Source organism: Rattus rattus, chromosome 11 (assembly GCF_011064425.1).
Source record: "Rattus rattus isolate New Zealand chromosome 11, Rrattus_CSIRO_v1, whole genome shotgun sequence".
NCBI lineage: Eukaryota > Metazoa > Chordata > Mammalia > Rodentia > Muridae > Rattus > Rattus rattus.
In genome coordinates this window covers 85643211-85670812 of record NC_046164.1, presented here as the reverse complement: position 1 = coordinate 85670812, position 27602 = coordinate 85643211, and the positions used below count along the sequence as shown (strand labels likewise).

Below are 27602 nucleotides of genomic sequence, written 5' to 3'. Positions count from 1 at the left end.
TTACAAAGTACCTATTATGTGTAAAATACTTACCTTGGAGAAACACTGCTTATTTGGCCATAGAAACCACAATCACCAGAAACTTTCAAAGAACCGTGCCATTTGATTTTGTTAGGGGATAGGGAATGAAAGATTGCATTAAGACCTAGAAGCTCTAAATCAGTTTGAGTCTGGAATGTACACTCTGAGAACTATCAAGGAAGTAAATCTTTACCCTCTTGTCTACACCTTTCTAAAACATTCTGCACAGTAAAAATGCTTGCTTAAATAGCTTTCCTCTAACTTGTAATTGGTAGATATTAATACTGCTTAACTGTAATGTGCACCACCCTGAGAATGCTGCCTCCTAAGCTCCGAACAAGATTTTAACACCAATTCCATTTCTCCCTGTTGCCCTTGGCACAAACTGTTCGGTATTTGTCTCCAGAAACATCATTATCCCATCAACATGGGAGTGGAGTGGTCTCACTTAACAACTGTTCATGTTAGAACATGTGTTAGATTACCTATTCCTCTACAGAATACTTGGACTGCTTCCAGCTTTTGGCTGTGAACTGAGTCTCTGCGACTTCACTAGTAACAAAGAGGTGGCCCAAACTGTCTTTGATACTATTTTTCTTGCTTTGGGGATGAGAAAGAACAGTAATACTGCCTAATGCTTGTAGTGTGGATCTCACGGTGACGTGCATTTGCATTTCCTTAAGGACAGTGCTATTGAACATCACTTCCTGTGTTTAGGGACCACTTGTGTATCTGCACTAATGTCTACTCAAGTCCTTTACCCATATTTTAAGTAGGTGTTTTATTGCTGTTCTGTAGATCTTTGGGTTGGATTACTTTTTTCCTATATGGTTTACAAGTATTTTCTTCTACTCTTAAAAGAATTTTCATTTCACACTGAATAGCCATTTTCTCTTCCAGTCCTCTAAAGCAGCCACTCAGTTTAATGCACGTGACCTTGAGACCCTTGAATACAAATCATCTTGGTGTAAACATACCCACCAACCTAAACGCACTTGGCTGGGGTATCATTTACCTGGCACGAGCATCTCAACTGTTACAATGCTGAGTACACAAGGGTTTTGTAGTTTAAGTGTCACAAGTAGGTTGGGCGTGGCAGTACACAGGCATAGTGGTACAAGCTTCTAATCCATCCTAGCATTAGGGAGGCAGATGCAGGGGCAATCCCTTGACTTCCAGGCTATTCCGGTCTACAAAGCAAGTTCTAGGATAGCCAGAGCTACACAGAGAAAAAAAAAAGTCTCAAATTTTCATGTTATAGTTGTAAAAAATTCAATAATCCCAGCACTCAGAAAGCTGAGGCAGGATTACAGAAACTCAAGGCCAGTTTGTTAGCGAGACGCTGCCAAGAAAAATAAATGAAATCGGCACACGTGTTATCTAGGAGCACATACTCACTCACTAAATACTTTAATGAACAACCGGAGGCACCCAGGCGATGCTCTGAAAACCTAGATTTGTGCAAAACAAGCAAATGACTAAAACGTCTTTATAACCAGGGAAGACAAAGGCGGGGAAGAAGGATGAATGCTGTTGAGTCTGGGTGAAGGAAACCCAAGAGCCTGCACACAGGTGAGCAAATGTATCACGGGCATTGGTTACTGGGTATGGCTTGCTGTACAGGTGCGAGAAGCAGGCCACTCTCTCAAGGCACTTGTAATAGGCCCAGGTCAGGGCAGTGGAGTCTCAGGGCTTTGCAACATTTAGCCTTGTTTATTCCAGATAAAACAATTTATGTCACCTGTAGTCTATGGTTCAGAACAACAAAACATTTATCCAAGTTTTTAAAACCCTAAAAGCCTGAACAGGATTATCAACTGTAGCAGTACACCTGCTTCAAATACAAGCTGACAAATACATTCAAGCCAAGTTTCAAATATTTTATTTTCTTACTCATACAGTATGAAGTTCTCTAAAGATTTCACAACATGACATGTATCATGCAGAAGAAAATTTAAACATTCAACATAAACCATACCCTCCCCACCTCCCTCACACAAACTAAAAAAGAAACCCCCTCATTCCCCAGTAAGGAAATAGTTTGCACTATTTTTTTCCACAACGCCAGCCAAGATATGCACAAGCAAGAGATATAGAAAGCATTTGCTAAAATATTTGTAACAAATAATTATGTACAAAAAAATTCACAAAAGACTCGTCAGTCCCTCCTGAAGCAGAGCACATGGCGGTTGACACTGGGACAGATCACACCACTGGCTGGGATTGCAAGCCATGTGCTGATCCAGAGGGAGAAAGTAGTTACATGGAGTGGAGATTTTCATTTTGAGTATTAACATTTCCAAAGTTTGGCAACATCATCTGTTAAAATTATGCAAATTATGTAAACAAGAGGTACATTTTAAATTGATCTACATGCAAAACTCCATGTCATGCAAAGACACCAAGCACCGGGATTTTTCTCTCACAGACAGAGCCCATGGTGTGCAGCACTCAGTTGAGGGGACAGCGGTGGCAGGCAGGCGGACTCTATTTAATATTCCCTCACCTCGATTCGACCCGCCCTTTACAACTCATGATTACAAAACCAATTTATATAGAAAAACTGTATAGGGAAGACTGCCATATAAAACTATCCAGAATGTCTCACTTCCAGTACCTTTGCAGAGAAGGGAAGGGATAACGTCATGTGGTAGACCATGACGTACTTTTACGTCACACAAATCTATTACATCATCATCCATCGCTAGTTGTGCAGGCAAAACAACAAAAATCCATCATGTGCTATCTTGCCTTCTATCCGGCAAAGAAATTTTAAAAATATAAATGTGGGCAAAAATCTGCTCTCCTACGGCATATAGATTAGCAGGATACTCCGCCATTTTAACCACAAACAGGATTTTACATAAATATGTGCTCTTTAAGTATCAGTTGATTTTTTTTTTCCGGTTAACTGTCTTTTGAAATGCATGAATAAACCCATGATTTGTAGTTTAGTGACAAGTGTTTCCTTGTGTACAATGAAACAAGGATGTTTTAAGCCATTGCATGACTGCTTTGGATTTTCTTCACTAAATAATACGTTTAAAAAAGTCATGACTGCCTCAGAAAACTTCTGACCTTGATAAAATCACAACTGCTAATTATATTTTTTCTCAGGGACGCTTAATAAAAATTAACAGCGGCTACTTAAAAAGTATCAGCCTGAAGCAGCCACAGGATATGCAGTTCTATGGACACAAGAACCCACTCTTGGCAACAGCACTGAACTAGACCTCCAACAGAGATGGATTAAACGCTGCTCGGCAGTAAGACACAGTCCCTGGAAAGATACTCAGAGATATAAATAAAGTTACAGACTCGTTACAAAAGTGTAATTAAGGTAAATAATGGGGCATTAACAAATGCTTTGTCAATCTCTCAAAGGAGAAAGCACAGAGAAAGGAAACTAGCTGGCCTAATACCTGGCGCGAATTGTACAATCCTCTATCTACATATAAAACTGTGAAATAAAAGTAAGGATGGTATATGTTCTGCTTGGCACTTTTGTACTCTAACATTTTGTTTCTGAATCAAGTATATTAAATTAAAGCCAACCTACTAAATATATAGAAAGCTACATATATCTATATATAAATATTTACATATGTATATATAGATACTTTCTTGTTATAAAAGATGAAGAAAAATAAATTAAAGAGCCACCCCTTCCCTTTCCCCACCACACTGATATGCTCTTTTCATGCTGCTGCCCCTCAAACTTTAAAGTGCTACACTGAGTTATTGAGAGAGTAGGAGTTCAATAACACTTAGTTGGCTTCATGAGGCTCATGTTGGAAAATGTGGCTTCACAGAGAAAAATACTTCCATTTAAATACACAGAGAGCATTGCTGGACGTCTTGAGCAGATCTTCAGAGATGGAGAAGAAAGCAAAAGTGTTGGGTGGTAGTCTTCAAAGAGTCACACATCCACCACCATCTTTTTGTGGATATCTAGGCCACCTACAACCTGCAAGAGACAAAAACAGGTTTTTAGTATGGAAATCACATCCTTCTTTCTTGGGGGGGTTGGGGCGTCAACTTGACTCAGGCCAGAATCTCCTGGAAGAGGAACCTTAACTGAGAAAACGCCTCCATCGGATTGGCCACGGGCCAGTCTGTGGAGCACTTTGATTGATGATTGATGTGGGAGGGCCCAACCCACTGTGAATGGTGCCACTCCTGGGCAGGTGGGGGTACTGAAACAAGCCATGGGGAACAGCTCCTACCTACAGGTTCCTGCCTTGAGCTCAGGCCCCAATTTCTCCACTGTAGATTACAGCTCAGCTTTTGGTCATTGTTTTTTTTATCACAGTCAATAGAAAGCAAAGTAGAATACTACTTTACCAAAAGTATAACAGATATATAAGGCGGGGCTCTTTTTCACAGAAGCATTTTTTTAATATTGATATGTAATTTATTTTTATTTTATGTGCACTGGCATTCTGCTTGCGTGTGTGGAGGTGTCAGGAGCTCTGAACTGTAGTTCCAGGCAGGGTGAGCAGCCATGTGGGTGCTGGGAACTGAAAGCAGATGCTCTCCTCTGAAGTCTCCTCCAGAACAGAGCCGCTGCTCTTCACCACTGAGCATTTTCAAGCCAGTTTTGGATGATTTTGTTGTTGTTCCTTGCAGTACTGGGTGTGCCCTGACCCAGGGCCTCCTGCATGGTGGTGGGCAAGTCTTCTCCAAGACGTTATTGTCAGAGGAACAGGCACGGTTTTGAGCAAACCTTAAAGCATGTCCCAGTTGTAATTTCTAGAGGCTACCAACAAGTAAATGCCTGGGCCTGTGAGGAGACAGCTGTGCTGGTAAAAAGTCTGCCATTAAGCTTGAGGACCTAAGTTAGAATCCACAGAAAAAGCTGGGTGTGGCAGCATCTACTGATTCGGCTGCACAGATGAGACAGCCATAAGGTCATGGGGCTTGCAGGCCGGGTCGTCCAGCAGAAATAGTGAGCTTTAGGTTTAGTGGGGGAAGAGGGCAAAATAATTAGCTGCACAGGAGGCAGAAACCTGCTGTTGCCCTCCAGCCTCCAAATACACAGAGATTCCCATCGCCCACAGTTGCTGGTGCCATTCCCGAGGCCCGTTATCTGATTGTGTGTGTACTAATTCTTGAGAAGAGCAGCTTTTAATTATCAGTGCTTAAAACATACTCCAAAACTTGAATGTGGGGCAATTAGACAAAACTGAAATGAACTTCAAAGCAAAGCATGCTGATAAAACCGTCTGGTACACTGTCCTTGAGTGCGTTAAAAGCGTTAATAGAGCAGTCAGCCTCTCACTTACAGCACAGAACTCCTCAAAGGATATTCTCCCGTCCCCGTCCTTATCTGCGTTTATTATGGTTTTGTCTACAATCTGCTGTAACTGCGTATCTTTCAGGTTGTTGCCCACCATCATCTTCAACACCTGGAAGAGCTCTCCATTGGAAATATAGCCGTCTTTATCCATGTCGTAGATACGGAAGGCAACTGGGAAAAAAGGGGGGAAAAGGAAAATCACTGCAATTAAAGGGCAAACAACAAATACTTAAAATGAAAAACAGTATTACCGGACTATGAACATGGCACTTTTTAAAGTACAGACGCTACCTATGTTGGACTGACAGCTGACTACAAGGTTAAGCGATGGAGCGAGATGACTAGCACTGCTTTCCAGCCTGTGTGCGCCTGGTCTCAGAAACATGTCTTCCCACTATAACACTAACGGTGACACAGCATTCAAATATCCTAGCTGCGAACATCATGGATGACTCCCACTGTGACTAAAGGGTCTTAAAATGTTTTTAGAAGTCTAAATTACAATGTGGAGTGGCAGTTTAAGAAGGAAAATACTTACACCTCAACTTCTGTTCCTTATCGCCTTTGACACTGAACTGAGAGACTCCTTCAATGAATTCTAAATAGAAGTTGAAAATATTTACAAATCACAACTTTTAATTTTTATAAAGAAACGCAACATTCAAAAGCCTATTTCTTGTACAAAGTATTAAAAGTAATGAAAAATCAAAAATGCTAATTTTTAAAGAAGTATTTATTTTATGTACATATACATTCTGGTTTCACCAGAAGAGGGCATCAGATCCCATTACAGACGGTTGTGAGCCGCCATGTGGTTGCTGGGAATTGAACCCAGGACCTCTGGAAGAGCAGTCAGTGCTCTTAACCACTGAGCCATCTCTCTGGACTCCAATATTGTCATTTTTTTAAGGTTCCAAACACAATTATTTCATTTTATTTATTTTAATTTTTAATTTGAGTTGTCAAGATTAACCAATTCAAATTATGTGTTAAGGCCTGTGAGCCATTAATACTCAAAAACACTCTTTAAGGACATTTATTTAATCAATTTCTTTAGACTATGATAAGGAAGACTACATTATTTTAACAAAACAAAAATTATTTTGTTTCCATTCCAAATTTCAAAATCACATAAATACACTGTTGGAAAGTTCTTGAAAAAGAATTTCTTTACTATTTGGCAAACAATAATTTATAAACAAATAAAAAACAAGAACACTGAAAATACTAGTTATACGTTATTTAGAAGTGTAAGATCAAATATAAAATGATACATAAATTAATCAATATTTGCACCAAAGATTCCTTGGTGTCTGGCTAAAATAAAGCAGATCAGTATAGGTCTCAGTCTTTAAAATAATATAAAGAAACAAGAAAAAAACACAGTTTTCTATATCGTTAACCTGTCCTCGAGTAAGGAAATTTTCTTAAAACAAGGAAATAGGCAATGTTCCTTTTTGTAGTAGATCACACTGTAATAGATCCCCTGCTAACTTATGAAGTAAAGAATAATTAAAATCTAGGTAACACAGACTTTCACGTTTTACCATAATCTTTATAAGACCACCAAAGATAGAGACACTTTAAGAGTGCTTTAAGACGACTTTAAAAACAAAATGACCGTTACCTTTGAAGTCCACTTCTCCATTCCCATCCGTGTCGAATATATCTATGACCCGCTGTACTAAAGGGTTCTGTTGTAACTCAGGCAGAGACATGAACTCCTCCACGCTCAAAGACCCAGAGTTGTCCAAGTCAAGCTTCTTGAATCTCTTTCCTAGCCTTTTAATCTCATCAGCATCGACTAAAAGCAAATGAAGAAAGCGGCAAAACTTTAATTTTCAGTTTGATCTCAGAAGCTTCAAAATTCTTCTCAGTAAGTACAGGAAGTGCTTCCTCTCCTTCAGAGGCATTTGTCTATTCCTCCCATTCGGTGAGTGCCAATGACACGCCAGGCAGCCAACTACCCCAAGGTGACGCTGCTTTACCAAGCGGATCATGGAGCCCGCGACACAGGCTGAGTCATGTCTGCTCTGCCCCATGGCACCTTTATCTACATCTTCATTAAAGTGTGCATTTAAAATATAAGACCATATTCAGATGGATACTGCAAAAACTACCTGCGGTACTAAAGTACAGACCACGCGATCACAGGAAGGCACTGACATCTACTGTAGCTCAAAAGGAGCAGAGTAATGTCAGTAAACATGCAAACGTATGGGTGTGTGGAGACTTCTCCCGGTACTGATGCTCTAGAACTTACAGATGCCATAAAACCCCAACCAACCCGCGGGGGTGCACACAACAAATCTAATGGCCATCACAGTTGGCCTCATGCACCTTAAAAATGCTCCAAACAAATACACTTCAGTCGACAGCTGAGCAAAAGTCCCCTAACTCTCCAAGCTTGCTCTGTGATACACAGTGAAACACATCATGTAATCTGGTAAATTATGCCCGAGGCCCCTGCAACGGAGCACGAGGCAGAACAGGGTGTTCACAATGGCAGCTGGGAATTACAGCGGACCGCACTGCCTCGCACTCTTCAGAGGAGTAACAGAGTGCACACTGGTGTATGTACTACTTCTCTGAGGGAAGACAGAAAAGTCTCATTTCAAAAGCATGGCGCCTGCCCTAATTACCTAGAATATTTAAAGCCAGCTGGGAAGGCAAAATCATGAACAGTGCCTGGGGGTGGAGGACAAAACGAGAAAAAGAGCGTTTGAAGATAAGACAACATACACTTGGAAAGCAAAACAGGAAATTTAGTTCTCTTAATGCACTGTGCAAGGCGGTGTGACTACCATCTCCACAGAAGCACGGCCTCCTATGGCCAGCAGTGAATGAAACCAGCTGCAGGGTAACACATCCAACATGGCTTCAGGTTTGAAATGGTAGGTTTACAAGTCTACCGTCCATGCACACAGCTCTGTAACTGACTGAGCTCAGTCCTGTTAGCGCCCTTCCTTCAGTACGTGGTACAGTCATGGGTCATTTGCATAAGTACTGAAGCATATTTCAACATCCGATAGATACCACCTTTCAAACATCCCATTCTCCCTTTAAAAAAAGGAAAACAGCCTTCAATCTATTGTGCTTCTCAATGTTTCAACAAACTGTGGGCAGTAACTTTGCCACCTTTTAAAAGAATAGCTTTGAAAAGATTAAATTTTCTTTCAAAAGAGAAAGATGTTTTTCTGAGACAAGGTTTCACTATGTAGCCTCGAGCTCAGAGATCTGCTTGGCTCTGCCTCCTGAGTGCAGATTTTTTTAAATAGCTTACCTATTAAATATAAATTATGGTGAACTGAAGTGAATGCCACACTTATGCTAAAGATTTCTTTAAAAAGGAGCTGACTGATTAAAACTTCATGACTCTACACTTTTAGTATATTCCAGGTACAGTCTAAATATCTTAGACTTTAATAACCACTTACCATCTATCTCTGTCCCTGACCTAACGCCCTACTGACAGTCCCGTTTGGGGTCCGTTAATTCAGCAGATCACTGGCTTCCAGGAACCCACGAGCTACAGATATCTAACAACAGACAGCATAGAGACCTACAGCGACGGTTTCCCTACTTACAGTAACCCATCTACCACGGATCTTCAGCAATAAATTTGGTAAATACATTAATTTTCTAACTTGCTTTTGCTTTGTAGCTATGAAGAAAAGAACTGAATAGTGAATGTGCTCGGTATCCTAATTCTGTTCCTGAACTACAGCCAGTTGTGTTTATATAGAGAATAGAGAATAAACTATATTCCCACTGGAGTCAGATCTGTGCTTTACGTACGTACAGAGAGGAAGGGAGGGAAGGAAAGAGGGAGGGAGAAAGATAGTTTGTTTTTGCCCCATTCATACCCCAAACATCATCATCAATAACAACAAAATCCCAAAAAAAGACAAAAAACAAGGTTTCTCTGTGCATTCTTGACTATCCTAGGATTCACTCTGTAGATCAGGTTAGCCTAAACTCAGAGTCACCTGCCTCTGCCTCCCAAGTGCTGGGACTAAAGTGCAGCATGACCAACCGGCCCTACATTAGTGTTTTTACAACCCAACCTACGACTCAAAGGATCTACTCCCAGGAAGTCACTCACTAATCAGCACCAAATACCATGCACCCAGCGGTCTCACTGCCTTCAAAGGTAAGCAAGGAGCTCTCCCTGTGGCCTGGACTTCCTCTATGGTCCATACTCCCCTGTGCTGTTCTAAACAGGGTTTTTTGTTGTTTTTGTTTTTAAACATGATACTCATTTGAAAGTTTGCCACAGCCTTCTTTGTCTTTTTCCCCTACCACTCCTCTAGCTTAGTATTTGCTTGCTTCTTCTGTTTCCTATGACCCGGCTGCTTTTAGTATAGAAATTCTCTGAGCAGCTAATCATAGAAACATTGAAGAGGCGAATCTCTCTAGTCCTGTAGGGTAGGTGTCAAGGGAAACATCCTAAGACACTGAATGGCCTCAAAGGGTCCCGAGATGATATATTTCCCTCCTAAATTGTGAAAAACTTCATGTGTGCCAGGAAGACACACTTACAGGCGGTCTGGGTATTGGGCTGTCTCATGATACCCCCAAAGTGTGAGATAAAGCTTTCACTACAGCATGGGAGGATCCAAATATCCCAGGGTGAAGGCAAGGAAACTACACAGCAGCGCAGGGATCCAACCCAACACATCCCATCCGCTCACATAAAAGGCCACAATTTTCAAGAAAGAGGGAAAAAAAGACTAAAATGGGAACCAAAACTCCAGGAGAGGAAGCATTTGCTGGGGGAAGCTAATTAGTAGCTGCTTTTATATTTTAAAGTTAATCATTTTACCTGGAAATTTGAAAGCATTTAGGGAAATGGGGAATAGCTGATGCCCCTGTATGTTTTATTCACTTACTTTTTTACATACTACAAGTTTCAACTGTAGACAATCGGAAAATGAAAAACATCCAGTCTAACAGGACTTTAAAAGCTACCTAAGAAATACATTACAAATTTAAATGCAATTCATGCTGTTAGCCAAGTTGCAAACTTGAGGAGGAAAGTGTTGGGCCCTACCTTGGGGTGTTTCCCTTCCCCCTTGCTGAGCCTTTTAGCCCGCTATAGCAAGTTGTTTACACCCTTGGCAGCTGCTCTAGGCCCTGATTTGGGCCCAGGACTTTCCCTGGCAATCTTCTCCCTCGTTATTAAGAAATTGTTTATGCCCCTGATTGGGTCAGGGACTTTCCAGGACACAGATTTTTCCTGTTCTCCTGTTTTCCTGCTTGGGGATTTTCACCTGCTTTGTTGTTTTCCCACAGCTTTTGCCTCGGGTATATAAGGAGATCAGAGCTAAGCCTTGGTGGCACTCTCTGGAAACGGGTGACCCGTGTACGTGTTTCTTTCAATCCTGCAGACCTACGCCCGATATTCACACACTGGCATGAATATCATTTGGAGGTCCCACGGAGATCAGGGAAAGAGAGGACAACCTGATGGGATCGTTTCAAAAGGTCAGCCGGCAAGGAAGCGGAACATATTGGGGACCACGGGACAAAACTGAAAGTAAGTATCGCTACAAAGGTTTTGTCTTAGCCATGGGAACTACAAGTTCCTCGTTATTGGTTGTAGATCAGCTTGTGAGTTTACTCAAACAACAAGATACTAGTATTAAGGTAAAGACAGACCAAGATTTTGTTAAAACTATAGAACAAGTCAGTCCTTGGTTTATAGCTAATGGCGGTTTGAATATTCCGGATTGGAAACAGGTTAAAGGGGACAAGGTAATAATGGTAAAATGTTTTTGTGTATGTGTTCTTTCAGAGTTATGCTAAAATCTAGAGATGCGAAGTCAATTCTCATAGATGCTTTTAGTCTTTGGACCCTGACCAGAAAGTTTCCACCCTAGACAAAGGAGAGAATGGATCTGAGAAAATAGTCTTCCCGGACTCTCCACAGATGCTTTGGCGAAAGACGGAAAATGAGCTTACGCTTTTTAAGAGCTCTCCTAGGGACAGAAGGAAGGCGGGAGACGTCCTGCCTCCTTGCTGGCTCCTATTGGAGAAGTGCTTATTTCTGGTTCTGGGTCCTTTAGGTAGGCTATCTGGGTCCCTTTGGTGGGACGCCATCTAGTGGAAAGAAATACTGAGTTACAGGAAGTGCACCTTAGAGACACTGCTGGAACTCAAAGTGAGTTCTGAGGGCCCCAGCTTAGCTTAGCTCTTCCTCTTCTCTGGCTTTCCCTCACCACTCTCTCCTCCCTTCCTCTCTAGGAACCTCCAGGAAAAGAAAAATTCTCAAAGACAGCGCTATATCATCTTTTGGGGAGCTTGGGGAGGTGAAACTCGATGCCACCTCTATTCCCCGAACAAAACCCACTGGAAACTTCCTCAGTCGCATGTGGACCCTTGATCTGTGAAAGAACTGTAGGGTTCTCTGGTTTTTTTTTGTTAGAACTGTCCATCTGCAAGAGCATTTCCCTCTCTACTCATTAGCCCCTGAAGCCAAATATTAGCCCAAGTACATCACCTTCTGACCTCCGGCCTGCACTACAAGGTGTTTAGGTTGAGATTTTATTACCTTGTTCTGACTCAGAGCACACCAAATTAGTAAACTTTAGTTTCCTGAAAATTTACTCTCCTAACACTGTTGATTTCATGTAATTCCATTTATCTACTGGTGCAATTGTTAGTCTGTGCCGATGACGTGCTGTGTGTGTGTACATACACGTGAATATAACACAGCTTTGTCTCAGTCTACCTGGCCTTGTTTTCTTTTTCTTCACCCTCTTCTACCTCTTCTAACAAACTGGTGGATCAACACCATCCTAACTGAAGTACAGGCTTGCAAGTCGATTACCAAACTAACGACTAAGGAAGGGACTAAAGGAAGAAATGCGGAAGACAGACTTAATATACGCAGCAATAAGGCTTATTTAAGACAGAAACAAAGGCTTGGTTTGGCAGAAGAATTCATAATAAATGGGTGATCTTGATTTCACTTTTGTTAGAATGTGGGCCTGCCCCTAACACACAGCAGTGCTTTGCAGAAGGCTGGCTCCCAAGCCTGAGATCAGGCCCCAGCTCTTTGCAGCAGCAATCCCCACTTCTGGTCCTAACCAGGCCGAAGCTCCTCCGGGCTATCCGGATCATTCAGAGACACCCACCTCTGCATCTTAGGTTGTCTTCTGTCCCCGTCTCCTCCCCCACTCCCCTCACTCTGTCAAGTTCCTCTTAGTGTTTTAAAGGGAAACTCTCTTTCCCTTAAGGCTCCAACATACTCTGATCACCACTGTACTGTTTCTGTCATGGTCTCCTTCTCTTGAAACACTGTGGCTTTGGAGTCCATTACTGCCGCCCTTCCTTTATATTTAACAACTTGTTTTAGACCCAGGTTTAGACTTAAAAACTGGTAACACCTTGTCTTCTCTCTCTCCTTCTCTCCGAGTAAGTGTAAATTTGTATGTAATACCCTGAGAGGTCAGAGGTAAGGTTAAAGCCCCTGGATCAGGAGTTAAAGGCAGTTGTGACCTGCCTGGCTTGGATGCTGGGTATGGACTCCAGTCTCCACAGGAACAATACGTGCTGCTCTTAACTGCTGAGTTGTCTCTGTAGCACAAATAAACAAACGGTCACTGTCCTTAGCTGGCCTAGATCAAGAGATCTACCTGCCTCTGCCTCCAAAATACCAGGATTAGATTAAAGGCAGACAACAGTTTATGTCAGCACTGAGAACGCTTACAAGCTCAGTAAACTGTCCTGGGTGCATCTTTCTGTTTTATTTTTCACAAACCTACTTGTAACACGCTTTATCCTTAAGTTCCATTCTTGTCTATTTTCAACGTGGACCAACTCTTCTATGTTTGCAGCCCCGCTCTGTACTCAATGTTCCACTGAACTCCATGAGTAGTTTTTAGGCTACATTCCTACAGCTAATAATGTTAGCTTAAAATGTTTCCCCCTGGAAACCTTCTCTTGGGTTGTTGCAACCTGAAAGAAAGCTGCTGCCTTAGAGGAAGAAAATCCTACTGGAAATAATTACTCCTACTTAGTGTATTCCTGCTAATCTCATAGTAACCACAGAATAATTTTACTGGACAAATATTTAAATTATTTGCAAAATTTGGTCTAATTACATAGAATTTTCCTTGTTCCTATGATCTTTAAATCTCTTGATTAGTGGCTAAATGAAAGAATAGCTCAGTATGAGATCAATTTTCAAAACTAACTAGGGCTTTAAGCCTAATTCTTCCATTAATTTTTCTAAGTGTAAAGCTACATAAAATTAACAGGTTCCAGGTACGGTGGTCCCTGTGAGTTTGAGGCCAGCCTGTTCTGTACAGTGCACTACAGGCTAATCAAGGTTACATAAAATTAAAATAAAATTTAATGGCCATTCTATCAAGCTGGACATAAATGGGATACCATATGCTATTATAAGTACTTAGTCTTTCTATGGGAATTCCTGGGAGACAAAAATCTAACACAGACTGAACAAGCTGATGTCATCAATTAGAAAAACATCACACAAAAGAGTCCCCAGCCCCCAGCTTCTCTGACGAGGACGCCATCGGGTACGCCCACCCACTTTTTATGTAATAAAACTTTAGGTTTGGGCTGGCAAGATGGCTCAGTGGTGGGGGTGTTTATTGCCAAGCCTTAAGTTTGATCCCTAGAACCCACATGGTTGATAACTGATTCATGCATTTTTTTTTTCTTGGGTTTCAACACACATGCAGGGATAAATTTGTACATTCCCATGCCTCACCTCAAATATGTGCTAACTCCCTGTGTGGACACCTTCAGTGACTGTCAAAACTGAGTTACACTGTCTTAACTATACCACAAAGCCCCACACCCTCTGGACTGCATTTCTACTCTAATTCCTTTATGATTACTTATATGTAATCTTTTACTGATAGGAATAGAGCCGGTCTTGACTTCAAGGGAATACAGGAGGCTGTCCTTGTCACCATGCTTTGGAACAGCTGGTAGGGAAGACCTCCTTTTACCTTAGCCAAATGCTCACAACTCAAAGTTCTCTCCACTCTCAAAAGAATTCTCTTACTATTCAACATAACTTGGATTTTGAAAAAAAAAAAAAAAAATCCAACTTCAAGATCAAGCCAGTTAAGTTCCAGCATGGAGGAGGGGTGTGAGGCCCCACCCTGAGCTGAAGCTATTGATGGCTGGTACTGGTAGGTTCTCCAGAGCCCTGTGATGAACCCACATACATAGGGGTAGCACTGAATGGACTTGGTAGGGTAAAAATACTCATTTTAATGGAAGATGTGAAGTCAGGAGTGAGATGTGTTAGAGAATGTGGAAGGAGCTGGAGGGTAATCAAGATATAAGATAATGAATGAAACTTATAAGGAATTTAAAAAGTCAGGCATGTAAGTCTTCTAAGAAGAACTCTATCTGAAAAAAAGTCTCTACTTTAGATTCCAAACCACCATGGCTTAAAAAAAACAAAACAAAACAAAACAAAAACTTGTTATGTTAAAAAACAAAACAAAACAAACAAAAAAAGGTATTCATAGAGTCTAACCAAGTGACTATACGTTGTACTGATATTAGAAATGTTGCATGCGGTGGTCAATCTGGTCCAGCTAAAATATAACCTGTTCTGAAGACCAGTGTGAATGAATGGTCTTGTAGATCTGACTACATATCCTGTGCTATGACCAGAAGCTCAACTACATAAACTCTGTCAGGAGCAAGCAGAGGCTCTCATGCTTCCAGCGGATGGCTACACTGCAGACGACTTATGTGTAGCTCTGGGAAGCCTTAGGCATGCTCAGACTTCTGCCTTCAGTTCCCAGGAACTGTCACCCTGTCACCTTGTGAGGAATACCCAATGCCTTTGGGTTGGCTTTGCATCCCAAGTATACGAAAACACCGTGTCTCCAAGGGCAACGGCATTCACGGTAAATTTTTCAGAACTGTCCCAGTGCTACACCAAGAGATGTTTCTGGGGGTGCTGGTCCGGGAATTTACTAAACACAGTAACACCGTACCAAAGAAAAGGCTGCATATTCAAAATGGGACACACAGAAAACTATTTGAAATAAGAAATTTACAACCTTAGAAACCATATTATTTCTTTTAAAGCACTTTCTTGATTAAATGAATCCTCATGATATCTAACAGGTCAGGTCTAGATAATTCAGAAAAATACAAAATGCATATTTTGCCAATAAAATGTAAAGGCAAATTAAAAAACAAGTCCTACTGGAATTCCTCTTTCTGACTGCGAAATAAAGATGGCTTGGCAGGTAATGAAGACAGAAGCCTGAGGTCTGTCTTTGGAACACACTTGGAAGGAGAGAAGTGACTGCCTGGTCCTCTAACCTGCAGGCAGACAGGCAGGGACACTGCCTGGAGCATGCAGATTCACACACACGGGAAGCAAGTAAACAAATGGAAAACCAACAAGATTTGTCTCTGTCCCCAAAATCTACACCAAGTCTGGCATATTTTCTCTGCCTTAGTTACTAATATCTGGATGAATTTGGTGGGAAGGAATTCAAAATGCTACTGCTATTTGATTTATTCTGAAGTTAACTAAACATTTATTTCTCCAATGTGGAATCTGGTGTGGTCCTAAAACAGTAAGACATCTCAAATTATTAACCAAAAATAAGTTACAATTTGGACAATAGATACTAATTTCTTAAAATCAGCCATTCCATTCGAGGTAATAGTTATGGAAACACGCTGGCCAGAAGGAAAACTAGAACTAAAAAATTATTTCAAGGCCAGGTGGTGATGGTGGTTCAAGCCTTCAATCTCAGCACACGGGAGGCAGAGGCAGGCAGCATCTCCTTGTTAAAGCCATATCAAGTGAGTTCCAGGACAGCCAAGGCTATACAGAGAAACCCTCAAACAAACAAACAAATAAACATACATTTCAAACACTCTAAACAGCAAACATGGATAAAAAGCTTTGCTAGATCCATCTATAGATAGATAGCTATAATATATTTATCAGACAGAAAATAAATATCTAAAATGAACTCAAAATACAAAATGCCAAATACAAATATCGAACAGCTAATCAATAAATAGGTAAATGAGATGAAAAGATTTCAAGAGATGACATGAAACTGTCACACACACACAGAGAAAAAAATGTTCAATGTCCTCGACCAGGGGGGAACTCCACTCACACCAGTCAGAATGACTGTCATAAAAACAAATCAAATGCTGGCAAAGACTCGGGTGGGGCTTGTCTACGCTGCTCTTGGGAGTGTCTACTAGCAAAGCCACTGTGGATGCCAAGGTGACCCAGCTATGCCACCCAACACAGCCCCACAGGAAGGACTCTTACGAAAGAACGGGATGTAAGCAAAATAACGGAAAGTCGGAGAGAAAGCGGCATGCTTCCTCTCAGTTTTGAGTTTATATGACAGGAAAGTAGAAGCAAGATAGACTGAGGGGGAGGAGAAAATAACAGGGGGATGTGAATACAGCACATTATATACTGGATTGAAATGGATGTCTGCAACCTGGCACTATCTACACACAGTGAGTATAATCTAATCAATAAAAAGTCCTTACAGACCAGCAGTTTAATATTCTGCACAAAACAGATCAACTATCAAATGTACAAAAGAAGAGGAAGTTACTACAAATGTGAAGATTAAAGTGATATATTACCATATGGATAGCCGTCTGTTTCCTTAAACATGAAACCTCCATAGTTTGAAGACTTTAGGGCCTGAGAGATGGCTCAGTGCACTCCCTGCCCTTGCAGAGTACCTGGCCAGACTCCAGTACCCACATCTAGTAGCTAACGACTGCTCCTAACCCCAGATTCAGGGGAACTAACATCTTCTGATCTCCCAAACACTTGCACACAGAGACCTAAGCATAAACGTAATTAAAAACGAAAATAAAACGGCCAGATTTTAGATAGGAACCACAAACTTAAAAACCAAGTACTCATGTGGGCTTTCAGTACTTCTAGATTAAAATTCTTAGATACTTCAAAATTATCAAAAGCCAGACATCACCAACACCTCATGAACTGGATACCGGCAGATGCCTGTGATTCCAGTACTCGGAATGTCAAGGCAGGAAGATCAGAAGCTGACAACTCTGATTACAGAGAAAGTTCAAGGCCAGCCCGATACACACATGATCCTGTCTCAAAAAAGCCAAGAATCACTAAGCTGGATGTGGTGGCACATGCCTATGAGCCAATGGGAGGCTGAACCAGAGGGAACTTAAATTCACGGCCAGTCTACAAAGCTGCAGGCCGATCTGGGCTAGAGAGCAAAGCAAAAGTAGAAACTGGCTTCAGAACACTGCAAAAAACACAACAGTACAAACGAATTCAAACTGAGAAGAGCAGTTTTAATACTGCAAAACCCAAGCAGCACCAAGGCAGAGGACTCAGAGCAAACAGAACCAGCCATAGTAAAAGGGCCAACGGGGGTCGTCCTGAGAACAGCATGACCTAGAACCCTAGAAGCTTCAAACTGTCTTAACCTACCACGGTCTCCATTCCAGTTCCAAAGAGCCTGCCCACCCTTTCCTGATAAACGCCCTTTCACAGGAGACCTGACTTATTTCCAAGCCACCTGGTAACCACCAGTCCTTAAAACAAAAATGACTAAGACTTCATTTCTTTCTTTTGGTTCTCTGATTATCAAGATCTCAGACTATCCACGTTCGTGTTCTTCATTTCTGATGCCCAACTGTTCTGAAACAGCACCCAAAGGCTGGAATTACAGATGTACGCTACTATACCTGGGTGCAGACACTGATTTTGAATGGTAGAAGACAAAAGGGAAGGAAAGAGGGAGGGAGGGAGGGAGAGGCATCAAATTCCATTTACAGATGGTTGTGAGCCACCTTGTGGTTGCTGGGAATTGAACTCATGACCTCTGGAAGAGCAGTCAGTGCTCTTAACCGCTGAGCCATCTCTCCAGCCCTGCATTAAACTTTTAAGAACATTTATAAGCCACACTATGAAACTGCCTATCCTAAAATTAGGAAACTACAAAGTAAATGTTAAGCTTCTCGCTCTAGAACTTTGCAACCACAGACACAATTCTAATTCTAAACTAACATCCAGCCTTTCAAATATTAAGCTTCCATCTAATGTATATAATAAAGTTAAGACCTGGACTGGCAAAAATGACTGAGGGGGTAAAGGGGCTTGAGGCAACCTGAATTCAATCCCTGGACCGCACATACAGGTAAGAAAGAACAGACTCTACGGATGTCTTCTAACTTCCATGTACACGCCGTGGCACACGTGTCCACACAGGCAGGCCATGTACAAACACATCCAAACACAGTAATAAGACTACAATAGCCAGTCATGATGTGGTGGTGTGAACAAGAATGGCCCCCATAGTCACACAGACTTGAATGGCTGGCCTCCAGGGAGTGGCGCTTTTGAAGGATTAGCAGGCATGGCTTTGTCAGCGGAAGTGTGTTACTGGAGGGGAAACCCAAGCCAGGCCCAGAGGCCTCCATTCCTGCTGCCAGGGGACCTGGACATAGAACACACGGCTACACATGCAGCAGCATGACATGTCTGCTCGCATGCCTCCGTGCTCCTGCCATGACAACGGACTAAACCTCTGAAACTGTAAGTCGGCCCCCATGAAAAGCTGTCCTTTATAAGAGCTGCTACGGTCACGGTGTCTCTCCACAGCAACAGGGCACCGACTAATGGATGCGTTTAATCCTAGCATTTTAGAAGCAAAGAACAGATCTCTGTGGAAAAAATCCCCACAAAAATCCTGCTGATCTCTACCCTTACAGTGACACTGAGGCAAACTTGTGAGCCCTGCCCCACCCACAATGTAGAGATAAAGTAAAATGCAATTAAAAATAAGAAGCCATCCCCAAGCTTATAAAGAAACATTTATGGTAGCTGAAGAAGTCTTTGACAACCGACTTTCGCTCTAGAAATCTGCTGGTCTTCACGTAGTTACCCTGCCCCATTCCATCAAGGTCCAAAAATGTCAACTTTCAAATGGCAAAATACAAATTTAACACATCTGTTTCCCCTCCCTCTAGTCCAGGTGGCAGCTGATCCCGATTATGTGACAAGTTCTAGCCCACGAAACACAGCTTTCGTGTTCTTGCAATTCCATTTCTCCAGTGATTTGGGGAATGCTGGGGACAGTTATTCACATTACAAAATTGGTTGTGGATCAACAAATAGAAAAAAAAAAACAAACCAGAACAAACAAAAAACACGATAACAAATTCACTTTGAAAAGAACCCTCCTTAGTTCATAGAGATTTGGGGGTTCAATCTGTAATTGCAACATTGTGCATATATTAATAATGAAATCTATTTTCTAAATATCCCCTATACTAGTTACTTAAAGAACGTGTATTCCATGCCTTCTCCATTTTAAATGCATGCTACCTTTGATACGAAAACAAGTACATCACAGAGATGTATGCCTGCCCCCTCCAACCCAGACTCATAAGGAAAACAAGTGCTTGTCGCCGTCCCGGTAACTTACAGTGTGAGCACATTTCCAGAGGGTAACTCGCCTCATTCCCCTGCGGAAGGAAGGAAGAGAGACTCAGTTAGTTATGGGAGACACCTAAACATCCTTAGAACAGTAAACAACTGTTTTATTGGCAAGAGACAAATGAGCCACACCTTTTAAACATAAATTTATGTCCAGAATTATAAACTGTACTTACTTTTTAACTGATAAGAAAACATATCAAGTATTTGTTAACACCATCAACACGACACACACAAAACCCCACAAATCAGGGGCTGGCAGGCACTTGCTTGTCTTTCTGGAGGAGCTCTTTGGTTTTTGATTTCTTTTCCGAGACACAGGTTCAAAGCCCAGGCTGGCTTGAACTCCCAGCGTAGCTAAGGATGACTTTGAACTTCTGAATCTCCTGCCCTGGGATTATAGGCTTGTGCCAACACATTAGGCTAATGAACTTATTTTTGGTAAAAAGTCTCAGAGTGAGAACATTCTGATCATTTCCACTTAAAGTTTAATGAGACTGCAATATGAACTGTTAAGGAGAAAATCCTTGTTACCAATTATATCCATTCACTAAAACAGAACTTTCAAAATCCCGCAAGATGTTAGCAGAACACTAATGAGCCCGATCTAAAACGGCCGTTGAAAACTTGCTTCCAAGCACTTCTTTACTCAAGAAGCCATCCTGTTGCTTATGTACTTTCCCTACTAGAGGAAGGAAAGGGTATTCTAGGGAAAAAATTCAGGCCTAAGTTTCCTAAAGCCAACATGTTTTAAACTTATATAAGAAAGACGGCAGAATTCAAGCACTGTCCAATATGACCAAGTCATTCACAAGGTCACCTGACAATGAACCCCTCGAGTAAAACCATTAGCTTGGTGTTGGCGATGAGCTACGTACTTGGCATTTTGAATAGTAGTCTTGCTATGAAACTGTCTAGCACAGAACTTAGTCTGCAGAGGCCAGCCCTGAACTCATAAGAACCTGCCTGCCCCTGTCTCACATGTACTGAAGGTGTGTACCAGCAAGCCTGGCAAAGAGCTGTTTTTTGATCGAAACACAGACCAGAAAGACCTGACAACATCTGACCACTGGGAGTACCATCACCTCAACCCCGTGGCTAGTCCAGCACAGCAAATCGGGAAGTTGCGTGAAGCAGGACTTTTCAGAAATGACTTGCCGTCACTGGTGTAAAAAAAAAAAAAAGGCGCCTGGGGTCTGTCCCCGGAGAACTGAGAAGTATAAGGTTATATTTGTGGGGAACAGCACCTTACTGAGAGAAGGAAGATACAGAGACCTAACATCTGTAGCAACCTGGGATCTACAGAGAGCTCTCAGTTGCATTAGGCCATCCCCAAAGTCAAGGATAGAACTAGTTGAGTGGGTTAACTATCTCTGATGCTTACAGAGCTGGGAACGCTGGCTGTGACTTAAGAGGGTGTGCAGACAAGGCACTGGGGTACAGTCCTCAGAAGGTCTGCATTAGCCATGAATTAAAAGGCTATTCTGAGCTTACCCTGCAGAAAGATTTTTTAAAATCAACCATAAACTCAGTAAGTTAATTCCAAGTGATTTGAGGGCAGGACAAAACAAGCAAGCACTCTAAAGGAACAAAACAAAATCCAGCAAAACGGCATATAATTCAATGTCTGACAATGAAAAAAAGCCATGCAGAAAAGACCATAATTATACCCTGCCACCTAATTTATAAAGAGAAATCATAAAGCAAATCTGTATTCTATTCTCCTATAATATCCTCTATTCATATACTATATTCTCCTATTCTCTTCACATAATATATTCTATCTCCTATAATACATATCATAAATATGGCCCAACAAGATTACATCAGGCACAGTGGTGCACATTGGTGACCCAGGAATCAGGTGATAGGGGAAGAATGAGTAATCTTCATTGACTTTGTGAGTTCGAGGCTAACCTAGACTACATGACACTGTCTTTAGGGGTAGGAGTGGGGGTCCTCAATAGGATTGGTCCTGTTTTACTGTTGGTGGTGGTTTGTCAACCTGGGGGTCCACTTGGGTATCCACCCACCCTGGCACCCAAGTCTCTGGGAGGCTATGCACATCCTCCCCCACTGAGGGCAGACAAGGCAGCTCAAACTTCACCAAAGTGGCAGGATCCAAAATTAACTCAAAGAAATCAGTAGCCCTCCTTTAAACAAATGATAAACTGGCCGAGAAAAAAAATTAGGGAAACCACACCCTTCACAATAACTCTAAAATATCTTGGTGTAACTCTTAACCCAGCAAGTGAAAGACTGAAGCTGAAAGATCTCCCATGCTCCTGGATAGGCAGGAATAACGTTGTGAAAATGCCCTTTTTACCAAAAGCAATTTACAGATTCAATGCAATCCCCATCAAAATTCCAATACAATTTTTATAGACTTTGAAAGAGCAATATTCAACGTCATATGGAAAACTAAAAATCCCAGGAAAGCCAAAACAATCCTAAACAATAAGAGAACTTCAGAGGAATCCCCATCCTAGCCCTCCAGGTCTGTACTACAGAGCAATATTAATAAAAACTTCATGGTACTGGTACAGAAACAAACCAATGGAATCTAATCAAAGACCCAGAAATAAGCCCACATACCTATGGACACTTGATTTTTTTTGAAAAAGCCAAAACCATACAATGGAAAAAAAGAAAGCATCTTCAACAAATGGTGCTGGTCTAACTGTATGTTTACATGTAGTAGAATGAAAATAGATCCTTATTTATCACCCTGTACAAAACTCAAGCCCAAGTGCATCAAGGACCTCAACCTAAGGAAAACCCGACACACTAAATCTCACAGAAGAGAAAACGGGAGATACCCTTCAATGAGTGGGTCCAGGAGAAACAAGTCCTGAACAGAACACCAACGGCTCAGACTCTAAGATCAACAATTGATAAACAGGACCTCACGAAACAGTAAAGCTTCTGTAAGGCAAAGGGCATTTCCAACAAGGACAAAATGGCAGCTTACAGACTGGGAAAGGATGTTCATGAACCCTACATCTGACAGAGTATCCACTGACTTACAGAGTGGGAAAGGATGTTCATAAACCCTACACCTGACAGAGTAGGTTGTACATTGTATAAAGTACATTGATTTTATACCCCGAGTTTATAAAGAACTCAAGAAGTTAGACATCAACTACCCAATGACCCAATTTAAAAATGGCTCCAGAGGCTAACCCGAGGAATCCCCAATGGCGGAGAAACACTTAAAATGTTCAGTTCTCTAAGTTTATGATTCTTCCAATGTAACTTGTTTGGTATTAAGGGTTTTCTTTTTTCGAAACAGGGTCCTAGCTGGTCTGGAACTCACACAGTAGTCCAGGTTAGCTTTGAACTCAGATAGCCCCTTGCCTGTGCTGCCACGTGCTGGGATTCAAGGTGTGCACAACCATACTTGGCATAGACGCATGGGTTTTAGGACACTGAGCTATAATCATTCACTAATATCATCTAACCTGATGCTTCAACCACTTCAAATCTGGGCAGCATTTGTTCCTACTCATCGGGTTGGTCCCTCCTCCTTCCAGTATGTACACACATCGTTCAGAACATGTTGACCACATTACATTTTCCTCTCCTGGGGCCAGGAATCGATGATTTACTCCAAGGAACTCGCTCCTTTCAGATAGAGAACTACTTTTAAGTCCTTAATTTAATCTGATCTATTCATACTTTAGGTTTTTATACTCTGACTAGTCCCTAGCACACTTGATTCTTCTTACATGGCTATAATCGGGTGTAACCTTTATTATAGAAGTTTACATCTCACTAAACTGGTGTATTAATATTCTAGGATACTTTTTCTGCATAAAGAGTCCACTATTGGGGCTGAGAGATGGTTCAGTGGTTAAGAGCACTGACTGCTCTTCCAGAGGTCCTGAGTTCAAATCCCAGCAACCACATGGTGGCTCACAACCATCTGTAATGAGATCTGATGCCCTCTTCTGGTGTGTCTGAAAACAGCTACAGTATACTTATTATTAATAAATAAATTCTTAAAAAAAAAAAAGAGTTCACTATTAGCCCTCCTTAACAGAACAATTTGTAAGGAATATATAGTGTGTATGTGTGTGTAGGTCTGATCAAAGTATAAACTGTTCTCAAATACTGTCCCCAAAACATAACTTTGGGACTGTAAGTCGTCTATGGATAGCCACGGATTTTGTGTCTGTCAAGAACTTACACAATCTAGACTCAGGGAAAAGACTTTCAGTAAAGATACAACTTTGAAAATTGAAAGTATTAACATATACAGTAACCTACCCCACCTAGAGGAGAGTTCATCCATGAACCCAGGCTCAGTGCTCAGGAGGCTGAGGCAAGAGCATCATCTGAGCCTGTTGTTTAACCTGGCCCATGAAACACGGCTGAGAGGCTTTCGAAACTAAGGAGGGGTCAGCACAGCGGCACACACTTTTAACGCCAACAACCAGGAGCAGAAGCAGGAGTTATCTCCGTGAGTCTATGTCCAGCCCGGTCGACATGCCAAGTGTCAGGACAGCTGGGGCTACACAGTGGGACCCCGTCTCAAAACAGTTACAATAAAGTAAAACTAAAACTAAAACATCCATCAAAAAGATTAACAAACCAAAATTTAAGGATTTGAAAAAGAGGTTATTTGTCAACTGCAAATCAACTGAGAAAAAGAAGCGGGGGCAGGCTATGGTTTAGATCTATAATCCCAGCATACCGCCCCAGAAGATCAGGAGATCAAGGTTCAATGGTAAAAGTTTTGAATAATATATCAACTCTGCATTATTCTATTGACTTAATATTTTCTTATTTTATGAATACATCATCTACTACTAGGATTCATATATTAGGATTATAAACAAATTAAGGAACAGGTTTATGTAGGAAGAGGTTAAGAGTAAAAACAAGGACAGTAAATCCCAACTTCTTCCTTTTTTTTTTTTTTCAGAGCTGGGGACCGAACCCAGGGCCTTGCGCTTCCTAGGCAAGCGCTGTACCACTGAGCCAAATCCCCAACCCCAACTTCTTTTCATTATAGCTTTTCTATGACTCATATATACTACAAGAACAGCACAAACTGACTTTGATCAGTAACTATAAACCATGGTGCTGGCTAGACAACAAGAAGTGACCCACATGGGGTTGGGATTTAGCTCAGTGGTAGAGCGCTTGCCTAGGGAAGCAAAAACCTGGGTTCGGTCCCAGCAAAGGGGCGGGGGAGTGACCCACACTACCCATTCCCCTCCTCCCTGTCAACTGTCTTTGGTTGGTTGGTTGGTTGGTTGGTTGGTTGGTTGGTTGGTTGGTTGGTTGGTTGGCTGGTTTGGTGGGCTTGGTTTCCTTCAGCTGAGACACAGTTTCTCTGTGTGTAGCCCTGGCTCTCCTTGAGCTCAGAGATCAACCTGCCTCTGCCTCCCAAGTGCGGCCAAGTGGTGCCAGGAGTCATATCTAGGTCTGAAAAGCAGGAGCCCTCCCCACTCTGTCTAACCCTCGCACGCTTCCCTACTTATCAGACACACAAAGTAAGATGGCATCACTCTAGGTTCCTCTCCTCCCAAGAGAAGATTTTATATCAGTACACTTCAAGCCCTGCAGTAGCAAACACTTGAATATTCTTATCAGTGAAATGTGCTCCCATAAATATGAAGTCAAACTTTATTGGGATGGGAAAATGCTGACCACCAAACCACTGTGGATACACTTTAAACAGCCCATCCATAAATGGGTCTTTCCTCTACAGGCCAACCATCAATCTGTCCAGGAACATGACCTCAACATTAAACAAACTCAAAAATAATAATAATAATAAATAAAAATTAAAGGGGAGAGGTACTATATCCAAAATGGTGTTTTACAAGGCAACTGGTATGCTACAGGCAATTGCTGCACGAGACTTTGCGTGTCGGGACTTAAGGATAGGGTCCAAATGTATAAGGCACATGTTGAATTTGTCAGATGCAGCAAAAGCTTTTACGTAAGAAAACTCAGAGACACAACCTGCTGGCCCCTCCCGACAGTGATGTTCTTCAAAGAAAATCTTAAAGTCCTAAAATCCTTCAGATGTCCTTAATTACCTTTAAGTTAGAGTTAAATGAAGACATTTTAAAAGTAAAGCAATGAGCTTATAGATGTAGAAAATGCTCTGTAAGATATTTATGAATGGAAAGGGGGAAACACTAACATTTACTAGAAGGAAAAAGTCAAACGCTATTTATGTTCTCCCTCTTCAAGCTCTCCTTTGGAGAGGTAGGGATAAGAAGGCTAAGTAAGCAGCAGGTATACGATGACAGAGACAAAATGCAAACGAACTTTGAAGCTAATAAAACCACCATATCAATACAAACAACCAAGTTTGTCCCACCAAATATAAAGGGGAAGAAATACTTTCCAATTAATTTCATAAAACCAGCATCATTCTAACATCCAAACAAAATGAATTAGTTGTTCTCACAACCTGTGAGTTGTTAAGTCCTTTGGGGAGGGGGTCAAACAACCCTTTCACAGAGGTTGCCTAAGATCAATAGAAAAGACATTTTTCTACAGTTCCTAACAGTACCAAATTACTGCTATGAAGTAGCAACATATTAGGAAAGTTGATAACCACTGAAATAAAAAGCAAAAACAGAAAACCTCAGATCATTTGCCTGAAGAACAGAGCAGAGATGCAAATACACTCAGCGAGATATTTGCAAACTTGGGGGCTGGAGAGATGGCTCAGAGGTTAAGAGTACCGACTGCTCTTCCAGAGGTCCTGAGTTCAAATCCCAGCAACCACATGGTGGCTCACAACCATCTGTAATGCGATCTGATGCCCTCTTCTGGTGTGTCTGAAGACAGCTACAGTGTACTTATATATAATAAATAAATAAATCTTTAAAAAAAAAAGAAATTAAAAAAAAGATATTTGCAAACTTAATTCAGGAACGCATTAGGATGATCATGATCATATACGATGAACAGGTGGGCTTCATCCCTGAAATGCAAGGCTGGTTCAACACATGCAAAGTGATATACATACATACATACATACATCACACTGTACAAATAAAGTTAGAACAGATAACATGCAAACTGACATATACATAAAATACATTATACAAATAGAACAGATTATCATGAAATCATCACAATGAATGCAGAAAAGGTCACTTGACAGAGTTCAACAAACTCTCATGATAAAGGCCCTAGAGACATTAGAAGTAGAAGATAAAAATAATAAAGGGCCTATAGAACAAGCCCATGACCCATACCACGTTAAACGGAGAAGAATACAGCATTTCCTCCAAAATCAGGAACAGAGATTTTCCCACTCTTCCCTTACTCAACAAAGTGTCCAAAATCTTAACTATAACAGCACGGAGAAGAAAGATGTAAAAGGGAAATAACAGAAAGAACCAAACTTTGTTTGTAAACAAGGCAATTGTGTTTAATAGACCCCACAGAGCGAACAAAAAACTCTGAACCAACACTTCTGGTAAAGTTGCAGAAGGCAACATCAGTTTACAAAGGTCAGCATGTGGCCTTCAAATATACAATGAGCTCATCAGGAAAGAGGTTAGGAAATAGATATATTTCATAATAGATCCCCCCCAAAATAAGGTACGTAGGAATAAACATTACCAAGGAAGTGAAAGACTTCTACAACGAAAACTTCAAAACACTGAAAAAAGAAACCAAGCCACTAGACAGTAGAAAGCAGTTGTTCACTCCTGGACGGACAGAATCAGCATTGTACGTGGTCACAGCAACAACAGCAGTCCAACAGCAACCCAACGCCTATCAAAATGCCCACGTCATTCTTCAGAGAAGTAGGGGGAAACC

At 41.4% G+C, this 27602-nt stretch overlaps 1 protein-coding gene across 1 annotated transcript; it reads right to left on the bottom strand.

The window, feature by feature from the left end:
• Nucleotides 1-1880: 1880 nt before the first annotated feature.
• Nucleotides 1881-19832, bottom strand: Ppp3r1 (protein phosphatase 3 regulatory subunit B, alpha). Its single transcript, XM_032916012.1, has 5 exons — nucleotides 19792-19832; nucleotides 6948-7124; nucleotides 5859-5918; nucleotides 5307-5491; nucleotides 1881-3988 (listed from the first exon to the last, which is right to left on the bottom strand). The coding sequence occupies exons 1-5, from the start codon at nucleotides 19802-19804 to the stop codon at nucleotides 3941-3943; spliced, it is 483 nt and encodes a 160-aa protein (XP_032771903.1). The 5' UTR covers nucleotides 19805-19832; the 3' UTR covers nucleotides 1881-3940.
• Nucleotides 19833-27602: the final 7770 nt, after the last annotated feature.

Bases quoted from the DNA above. Each gene is read 5' to 3' on its own strand.
- Ppp3r1 (XM_032916012.1), bottom strand. The intron at 5,492-5,858 runs GTAAGTATTTTC...CTTTTTTCCCAG, and splicing joins TAAGGAACAGAAGTTGAGGT to TTGCCTTCCGTATCTACGAC. The intron at 3,989-5,306 runs GTAAGTGAGAGG...TGTCTCTTGCAG, and splicing joins CCTTTGAGGAGTTCTGTGCT to GTTGTAGGTGGCCTAGATAT.